The sequence below is a fragment of the Passer domesticus genome, chromosome 3 (genome assembly GCF_036417665.1).
Source record: "Passer domesticus isolate bPasDom1 chromosome 3, bPasDom1.hap1, whole genome shotgun sequence".
Lineage (NCBI taxonomy): Eukaryota > Metazoa > Chordata > Aves > Passeriformes > Passeridae > Passer > Passer domesticus.
Window position 1 is genome coordinate 116,147,186 of NC_087476.1, and position 9,874 is coordinate 116,157,059.

At 44.9% G+C, this 9,874-nt stretch overlaps 1 protein-coding gene across 1 annotated transcript; it reads right to left on the reverse strand.

The window, feature by feature from the left end:
• Positions 1 to 3,535: 3,535 nt before the first annotated feature.
• DEGS1 (delta 4-desaturase, sphingolipid 1) lies at positions 3,536 to 9,043 on the reverse strand. Its single transcript, XM_064415395.1, has 3 exons — positions 8,872 to 9,043; positions 7,416 to 8,158; positions 3,536 to 5,320 (listed from the first exon to the last, which is right to left on the reverse strand). The coding sequence occupies exons 1-3, from the start codon at positions 8,951 to 8,953 to the stop codon at positions 5,174 to 5,176; spliced, it is 972 nt and encodes a 323-aa protein (XP_064271465.1). The 5' UTR covers positions 8,954 to 9,043; the 3' UTR covers positions 3,536 to 5,173.
• Positions 9,044 to 9,874: the final 831 nt, after the last annotated feature.

Sequence of the window (9,874 nt, forward strand, 5' to 3'; positions counted from 1 at the left end):
CAGCTGAATCTTACAAGTGTCTGATATTGGGGAATCCACCACTTCCCTGGGGAGATTTTTCACAGTGAGAGCAATCAACTAGTGGAATAGTTTTTCCTCATTTCCAGTTGAAGCACCCCTTACCCCTCATCTTTTCCACGTCACCCCTGTGAAAACACCAGCTCCCAGCCCTGGAATGTGGTGCTAAGTTCTGTCCCTAAGCTTTATTTTCTCAAGGCTGCACAAAGACAGTTCTCTCAGTATTGGCTAATAATACTACAACAGTATCATAATAATGATATACTCAATTCACTTGAGTGGACCAATGAAAAGAATAAGTGCTTTCTCCTTTATGGATATACAGAGAAGATTTCTGCCACCCTAGCTGAGGATAGCTGCAGATGATGACCTTCAGCAGGAGTGGAGTCCTCAAGTCCTGGCATATCCACCTGAGAATTTTCCTTTCCTTTCATGATGATATTCCTGTGTATGTATGGAGCCAGAAAGCAAGGCAAGGTAAGGGAGGAAGTGCTATCAAGGAACAGTAACAGCACTACAGTCTTGTGAAGAGTGTCAGCACAAAACAGGTGTATTATTCAAGGTGTCTCATGATCATTCTTCATAACAGGTAATAGAGAAGTAGGGTGCAGGAGGGTTTGAATGCACAAGAAAACCTGAAGTTAAGGTGAAAGGCAGAACAAGCCAGGTCAGTCAAGTGTCCATATCCTGTCTGCTTACCTCATCTGGGCTCCATGTGCAGCAAGGAGCAGGCAGGGGTAGGCAGCTGAATTCCATTTGCCTGCTCACACACAGTGTTGCACCCACACTGCTCCTTGTGAGAAATTCTGCTTAGGCTATACTATGTATCACTAAAAAAACAATGATCCTTTGTACACAGAAAATGGGAACTGCTTTAAGGAAGGAGTCTTTTCACCCAATAGAGACAAATATTTTGTTCTGCATAGGCAGCTATGGCCCCTCCTAGCAGACATGCCTCGAGGTTTTGCCTCCAGTCATCTTGTTTCTGTTGTGACAAGATCGAGAAATTGTTCATCATGCCATTCTCTTCTCTCTTTCCCTGAGGCTAGCAACCTATTGAAACCACAAGAATGAGCCTGTCCCAGAGCACAGGAGATGCTAACCTAAGCAGGGATAGGGGGCAGAGGCAGTGCAGAGGACTGTCAGAAAGAAAAGAAAAATGCGGTCTTCATTTTTGGCTCAGTAGAAAACTTTTTCCACATCTTTGTCCTGACTAAAGTCTTGTATCACACTTCAGGTTTGATTGTGAAATAGAAGGTTTGCTAGAGAAAAGATAGTTGCATGGAGTTGCAGGTTGCTGTGCCAAAGGCAGCTCCACATGCTTCAAACACACCTATTTATCAGATTGTTTTCCTAGGACCTTGCAGAAGCAATGCTGGCAGACCCAGAAGTGGCTCCTGTGCCTTGCAATGAGCAAGCTAAACAGCAGAACTTGCTTTGCTGTAAGTCTTTTGAGACTTCCAAATTAAAGAGTACAGTTTCCAGAAGCTGTGCCAAACTACTTACACAAGGTTGCTCCTTCAAAGTCACTTTCCTCCTCTTAGTCCAACAGGAGTAGGGCAGCCTGCAGTCTGTAGCATTGATGTTATCACCTGTTGAACCTCATAATTAAATCAGGAATGAACGTCTTTAAGCTCTGCTGTGGCATGCCACTGCATCTGACAGAAAGAAAAAATGCCAGGGAGGCAGAGGTGAGCCACTGACCTCAGCATCTGACAGTGGCCACTAGCCATGACCAGGTCCATGTCTCAGCACCTGGAGACCTTTGCTCACTTAGTGAGCTCACCAGAGGAGTTCTGAAACACAGCTGGAAGTCTCAGCTGTTCCAACTGACCTCTGGTTCCAGGGAGGAAGCCCTGCCCTGGGTCTGAAACACGGAGCTCTGCAACCAGACACAGATGCACCCATTTAGCACGTTCATGTTGGGAAGCAGACAGGTTCAACAGCAAATGGGGAACGCCAGAGGCAAGGGTTGTTCTGAAAGAGGAGCAGACCCACGCCTGTCCTGTGGGAAAACTAATGCCTAGCACAATCAGACTCCAGCATGCATTACTTACTCTACTTAAGCAGCTCCAGATAATTGGGGGCAGGGAGCATTAAAAGCCATGCAAGGACATTTATTCTGAACACTGCAGGTTATTCTAAAAGCCCTGAAGATTCGGAGCTCTGCACAATTTAACTGCAACTAAAGTACTTGGGTGACAGTTCAAATTCCTGACTGATTTCACATAAAGGAGATGTTTTCCAAACTGACAAATTGAATGGAACAAACCCTAATAAACATGTTGCAACAGAAAAGTTAACTCATTCCATCTGAATAGATGTAGAAAAAACAACTGGGTTAACTGTCAGGGTTCTTGATGCTCTTTCAGTTTAATTTCTTCTTCACCAGTTAGTCTAAGTTCCCTCAACTTTTAGATAAAATGTTTCAAAAATTATACTAACAGCTGTCTGCCAGGTATGTTTTAATTGTATTAGTGAAAATTATTTAAGTCCTTAAAACAATAACTAGATGGTTCATATGTGGTTTTTTTAAAATGTTAAATGTTTCATATTTCTATGTCATGCCTTTGGAGTAAGCACCATGACATAGAACTGAAATTCATTGTTCATTTAGAATACATCAGACAAGTCAAGTAGGGCCAGCTGGTCCTAATTACTTTTACCAGTGGCTCAGAAATAGTTCTATTTTTTAGGGAGGAAACAATGCTGGTTACCTTTCAAAGATCTGCTTTTGGCAGTTCTTACTACTGAAGGTGGCTGCTAAGGCTTTTTATGGATTACACAGGAATGCTGTGCCTAAGAAGGGTAGCTGCCAGTGCTGGCAAGAACCAGACCATTGTTTAGATCCAAACTTAAATCTCACCAGCTCAGATTAACCTCATACAGTAAATTGTACCCAGTAGCAGAGGTTTTCAGAAAGATTATGGCAAGCACAGTATCTCCCTCAGAATTCTGCACCATTCAGTACCTCCTGAAGTGAAAATAATGTATTTATAATTTGAGTTGGAACAGACAATCATAGTCAGAACACCTTAAAACAACAATTGCAATTTTAAACAAGAAAGATGGCAACTTCAGCCCTTTTAAAAAGCAGGAATTCCATTAAGGTAACTAAGACAACTAACTGTAAAATTTTTACTCTAAATTCTGCTTATCTTAAATATTCATGTAGGATAACTGAATTTCTTAACTTCAGCTCTTAGCCATAAAATTTTGTAGACACTTTCCATCCTTCATCCAGCTATGAATAAATCATCCACACCAAAGATAATTTAAAAACCAAAGAGTGATATTAAATGGCTTAAAAAGAAACTGGTTTGCAATTTCTTAAGCTCTTACATGTATTTCAACCCAGGTCAGTTTTCCTCTGCATAGGGAGGAAAGACAATTATTCTTCACAGGTCATCTAGGTCACCACTCAATAAAAAGGTCTCAAATCTGCTTTAGAAATACCAAATTTTTCTAAAACTTAAGTCCTTCAGCATAAGAGGACCAATCAAAAATTCACCCAGTATTACTTTAATCTTTGCTCTTTAATGACATGTAAAAATACTGGACAAAGTCTGTTTTGACATTACATTCCACCCTGAGCAACACACGGGCTGCCTCACAGGTTGTGGGCACAATGAAGTCACTCTGTAGGTGGCTGGCAGACTTTCATACCACTTCTGTTGCTTAGCCACAGATAAGGGCCCACACTTGAACAAAGCACACATTAAAACAGCACCACAGTCGAGACCAAGTTAAGATGTACCAGTACAATCTTTTCAGGCACTCACCTTTTCAAAACAAACACCCAAAAAACCACCCCAAAATACAGGAGTTGAAGGCATCTAAAATTGAGTTAGAGCAGCAACAACTTCCACCTTCCTCAGATTCCATCTTTCAGATTCATGAAGAACACACCACAGAGCCATCCTTTGAGATTTAAGGGTTATTTGTAGCCAAGTTTGACTGCTTAAAGCCAAGAAGGCAAATCTACTGTGCTGAGGTATGGAAAGGTTCTTCACTGTCTGCCATGTCTATCTGATCCCAAAGAAAAATTTCCTAGGCAGGAAGTTTGATAACGCCACCTCTCACCACATTTTAATATATAAGAAAGACAAGTATTTATGGAGGGTACTGTAGGTTTAGGGGGAAAAAAACAAACAAGATTTAACAACCTTGCTGTGTACACAAATCGCTGTGTACACAAATGGCTAATGTGCTAATAGGCAGTATTGGCAGCAGCTGTAGCTAGACCTGTTTGCCAAAATAGTATCCGTTTCAATCCATTCACTTTTCCATAAAAGCCAAATTTCCAAGTAAGTATAAATATTTATATTTGAAGCCATAGTAACATGGTAATAATTTTTCGTCAAAGATCAGAAAACCCCCAAACTCTCCAAAAAGATTCTTCCAACATCAAACCCGACATCAGGTATATTAAATTACCTAAATGCCACCTGCTCCCTCCACATGCCAACAGAAGCAGTTCAGGCAGTAGGTGGGACCCATGGAGTTGGCAATATTCCTGAATTCCTCTTTTTTTTTCTTTTCCCAAAGAAGTCACAGGAGCCACCTCAAAGATACCAGTTTCATTCCCACAGATTGCTCCTTTAAGGTACTCTCAGTAGAAAAGGTAGAACTTTAAAGCATTGCTTCAAATGACATATTTAAACAAAAGCAGACTGAACATTTCTGTGCAAATTTAGTTCTTCCAACCATCAGTTCGGAAACACTTTCAACAGAATGTTTAAGTTAACAAACCATGTTAGTTTAGAATTAACAGGTAAGTACAGCATTTTAAAACTAGTTATCTAAATAGCATGTTGAGGGCAGTATAATACATTGAGAACTTTTAAACTGTTATGAGTCAGACAGACATTTTATATGGATTTAACACCTAGCAAAGTAAATTCTGTAACAAAGTGATTTTGCATTATGCATATAACACTGATCCTTAGGCAAACAGAGACACATTAAACGAACAAATCTGAGGACTGAGGAATGTTATAGCTGGTTGGAGTCTGCTACAAAATCCTTGAAGGATGCATTGCTATGTTGCTGTACATCTTAATTCAGGACACAGGTGAACAGCTTTAGCAGGAAACCTTTATACCAGCCACTTTAAAGCAAGCAGACATTTCAAAGTTTTTTGGTTGCCAGAAGTTTAATCTTGCTTCACTTCACCCTTTAATTGCCTTTTCATGCGTGAGTATGGGCTGATTGTGTCATCCATCACGAAGTCATACAGTACTTTTATCCAAGAGTTATACTGGGGCAGGTTGTCATAGTATTCAGCTGCTATTTTCTTCACCTGAAGGAGAGATATGAGGTTTAGTTACTGGTTATATTAACATCAGTTGTGACAACTTTACAACCCTCGAGGTGTAACCTAGCAATGTGTAACAGCACAGGAAGTTTCATTCCAGAAGTTAGATCCTACAGGAAAGGCCACTTGTGCCACAATGTGAACGTTCCTTGAAGGAAAAAGCACTTCCCTAGTTATTAAGTAAATCTGCTGTGAAATTTTTGGAGCTGCCAGAACAAACTCAGCTGACTTTCCAAAGTCCCTTCACCGTGCTACCTACAGGGTGATGGAGCTCACAAAGCCAGCGGTTTGGTTGCTGTTTTAAGTGTGTGACTCGGTGCTGACTCACAGATATACAACTAACAGTAAAAAGGATGTTTTATGTTCTAGGAAGAGCTGTTTAACACAGCTATTTTTACATGCAGTTTCAAATCTCAGTACTCAGAAGAAAAAAGGCATTTTATTTCTGAGGCATATTTTGTTTCTGAAGACAGACTTCAAAGAATGAATATAAACTGCTTCCAAAGACTGTTCTCAGTTCCACATGTTAACTAGACCACTGTTTAAAGTGAGAGCACCAGTTCACTTCGGTGCCCATACTGCTATTTAGGGCCAGCCACTTAAAGCCTTAGAAACATGAACGGAACAAAAAGGCTTTTTCACAAAATTCCATAGCTTTAGTCCCAAGAATAGTATCAATCTGTATAAGCAACAAACAAAGCCAGGGTATTTACATGGCTTGGTTTGAAGGCAAAGCTTGTTTTGACCCATCACACCTATAGAGTAGTGCACCTAGACAAAGTAATTTTACTCAACAGTAGTAACTCAGCTCACCAGTGCTGAGAAATCAAGTGTTCAGTACTTAGAGATCTTTAGCACACAGCACAGCAGTCCAATCCAAATTAACTGCACTATTTCAAAAGAAGGCTTTGTTTTCTTATCAGAGCTGTGGATTATGAGTCCTGCAGCAGGACTGGGTGTCTACCCCTAGAATTAAATACTTGGAAAAATTCGTAGTCTACTTACAGATAAAGTACCTATCCAAAAAGGGAAGTGCTGGTTCACAGCACAGAACCAAGTATCAAAAGTGAGTTAAAGTAACTTTCACTGTATTTGAAAAATTTAGATCTATTAATAAAAGCAATCATCTAGCTTTAAAAAAAAAATTACAAAAAACCACACAAAGCCTCAGCAAACCAATTGCATGATCTACCTGCCCTGCTAAAAGTGCTGGCATAGTTATTCCAGCTGCAGCTCCACCACTGACAAGAGAAATATCAATCAAGTTTGGACTTCACCAGAGGGATGATCTTACAAAGTCTCACTATTGCCAAATGCAATAACAAAGCTGTAAGACCAACACCACAGCTGCTGTCAAATTGCAAATTTAGTATCTGATGAAAAACTGAAGATTCAGATGTAACCCTGAAGCCTGTGTTCCCATTCTTCAACTGGGAAACATGGATACAGTGAGAAAGGAGCTCCTGCCTGTAAGAAGCAAAGGCTGAAGTAGGAGAAACTTCACCTCTGCTGCTCATGCAAGCATGACAGGTCTAAGTCCTGGCTTCAGAGTCTCTTGCCAGAGGAAACTGAAGTTCTGCAGACTAGACAAGTTATTAAACATTTGTCAGCAGTAGAGCAAACATTAACAGTACCTCAAACCCCCTTTTTTTCCTCCACCAGAGGATGTCCCTGATAGAAGAGGCTGAAGGATAAGCACACATTACAATACTGCCCTTAACATTCCAATGACAGAGATAACAAATCTCCAGAGTTAAGTACAACTTCTTAACTAGTTTCTTGCATACTTACAAACAAGAATTCAGAAGACAGGCTGTAATTACAGAAAGCTAAAGTTAGTGCAAAGCATAAGATGTGTTCCCTCCCCTCTCCTTTTATGGAAGAGGATTGAGCAGCAGCAAACTGGAAGCTTGTTCAGGCTATCACTAAAACGCTAAATAATTACCTCTTTTATCACTCAATTTATATTATGGGGTTTTTTTGTTTTTAATCTCCCAACTGCTTTTAGTGTTCTACCTAGTTTTCATGTTAAAGTAGGCCTTAATTTAAGAAAAAGTAATAACCTTAGAAGTTAACTTACCAGTGGAAGGCTCTTGCCAGGAATATTGGGGAAGTCATGATGTTCATTGTGATAGCCAACATTAAAAGTGAGCAAATTAAGTGGCCCATAGTAGGAATAGGTCTCATGCCCTTTTAAAAACATGTAATGTTCAGCTATGAAGTGTCCTGAAATTGGGTGCAACCCAAGACCAAGTACTGAACCAGCAAGCATGTAAAAAATGGATTTGACACCCCATAAATAATATATTGCCACATCAAAGGCCAGCTGAGCCAATAAGTTGATTATTTCAAGTCGACTAATGGGTTTAGGATTGATGCAGAGAGGTCTAATGGCATAGAAAAAAGGCTGAAGAACAATCCATATGAACTTCCTAAAGCGGGTGCAGAAGAACCAGCCCTCGAAGTTGGTAGGAATATCCACATCGATGCCGTCACCGCCCAGGTAACGATGGTGATCCATGTGGTATCTCTTGAAGGATATGGAGTACGGGAGACCAAGAGGGAGGTTGGCAAATATTCCAAACCATCGATTCCACATGGCTTTGCTGTTGCCAAAGGCACTGTTGTGGGAGATCTCATGAATAGCCAGAGTCATGGAGTGACTAATACAGCTTCCAAAAACGTAAGCCCAGAAGACCACCCATTTCCAATCCAAGTCTTTAACCAGATAGAATGCAGTCAGCTGCGCCAGAACCATCAGCACGACCACCCAGATCAGGTTGTGGTCTGGCTTCATCAATGCTTTTATCTCTGGATGTTTAGCTAGACAGGAAAAAATCAAATTAAGAAAGTTATTTCAAAGCTCTTCTCACAGCCAACTATCCCAATTAGATTAGAGTTTTTTCCTCCCTTTGTCCCAATTAGGAATTGCCTGCACAGGTAATGAAAACTCGTGACCTTTCCACTTGTGATATTTACTGCTATAATGAATCATTTGGAACCGAGTCATTTCAGCACTTTTACGTTGCTCAGCAACTAGGCACGTCCATGGCAAGCACCGGTACCACATCCAGCCTCCTCAGGAAGGAAATGGCTCTGAGCCGGCAGCCCACCCGGAATGCAGAAGCGCTCACCGAGGCTCAGCTCCGATTTCAGCGCCGCACTCGAGGCCGCTATCCGCCAGCCCCGTGTGCCGCGGTGCCCTCCGCGCACAGCGGGCCCCGACACCGCCTTATCTCCGGCCGGCCCGGGCGGGGAGCGGCCCGGGGAACGCGGGCTCCGTTCCGCCGCTCGGGGGGGCAGCCCGGGCCGCCCCCCCGCTCCTTTCCCCGCTCCTTCCCTTCCCCTCCCCCGCCAGCGCCGCCAAGGCGGCGGCTCCCGCCCCCACGTACGCGGGCCCGGCCCGAGCGCGGCCCCGCCGCCGGGAGGCTCCGGGGGCCGCGGCACCCCCGGCACGGGCGGCCATCTTGCGGGGTGTCCCCCCCGCTCCGCCACGCAGCCGGCGGCAAAAAGCGACGGCACCGCGCGCTCCTCACCCAGGATCGCCTTGCGGCGGTCGGCGTGCGGCTGGTCCGTGTAGACCCACTCGAAATCCTCTCTAGCCACAGTGTTCCCCATGGCGGCAGCGCGAACCCCTCACTCCGGCTGCCCGCCCGCTGCGCCGAGCCCCCGCTACCGCGCTTTATAGCGCGGCGGAGGCGGCCCGCGGCCACGCCCCCTCCGCCCCGCCCTCGCCGCCCATTGGCTGCCGGCGGCCGCTGGGCGCTCTGCCGCCGCCGCGGCGCCCCCTGCCGGCGGGGCGGGACGGGCCCTGAGGGGCTCGGGGAGCGGGACAGGAGCAGCCCTCGGAGCGGAGAGAAACAGCCCTAAGAGCGGGACAGGAGCAGCCCTCAGAGGAGAGAGAAACAGCCCTAGGAGGGGATAGAGCTGCCCTAAGAGCGGAGAGAAACAGCCCTAAGAGCGGACAGAGCAGCCCTCAGAGCGGAAAGAAACAGCCCTAAGAGCGGGACAGGAGCAGCCCTCAGAGCGGAGAGAAACAGCACTCAGAGCGGACAGAGTAGCCCTCACAGGGGAGGGAAACAGTCCTAAGAGGGGATAGAGCTGCCCTCAGAGCGGACTGGAGCAGCCCTCAGAGCGGAAAGAAACAGCCCTAAGAGCGGACAGAGCAGCCCTCAGAGGCGAGAGAAAGAGCCCTAAGAGCGGAGAGAAACAGACCTAAGAGAGGACAGGAGCATCCCTCAGAGCGGGACAGGAGTAGCCCTCAGGGCGGACAAGAGCAACCCACAGAGCAGGGAAGGAGCAGCCGTAAGAGCGGACAGGAGGAGCCCACAAAGAGGGGAAGGGGCAGCCCTCAGAGTGGAGAGGAACAGCTCTAAGAGTGGGACAGGAGCAGCCCTCAGAGCTGACAAGAGCAACCCTCACAGCAGGACAGGAGCAGCCCTCAGACAGGACAGGAGGAGCCTCCAGGGCTGACAAGGGCAACCCTCAGAGCAGGACAGGAGGAGCCCTAAAACCGGAGAGGAGCTGCCCTCAGAGAGG

What these genes read in the sequence shown, in the direction of transcription:
- DEGS1 (XM_064415395.1), bottom strand. Translation starts at nt 8,953, where the DNA reads ATGGGGAACACTGTGGCTAGAGAGGATTTCGAGTGGGTCTACACGGAC. An exon ending in CCGCCGCAAGGCGATCCTGG is followed by an intron (nt 8,159 to 8,871) that starts GTGAGGAGCGCG and finishes TTTCCTGTCTAG; the next exon opens with CTAAACATCCAGAGATAAAA. An exon ending in CTGGCAAGAGCCTTCCACTG is followed by an intron (nt 5,321 to 7,415) that starts GTAAGTTAACTT and finishes TCTCTCCTTCAG; the next exon opens with GTGAAGAAAATAGCAGCTGA.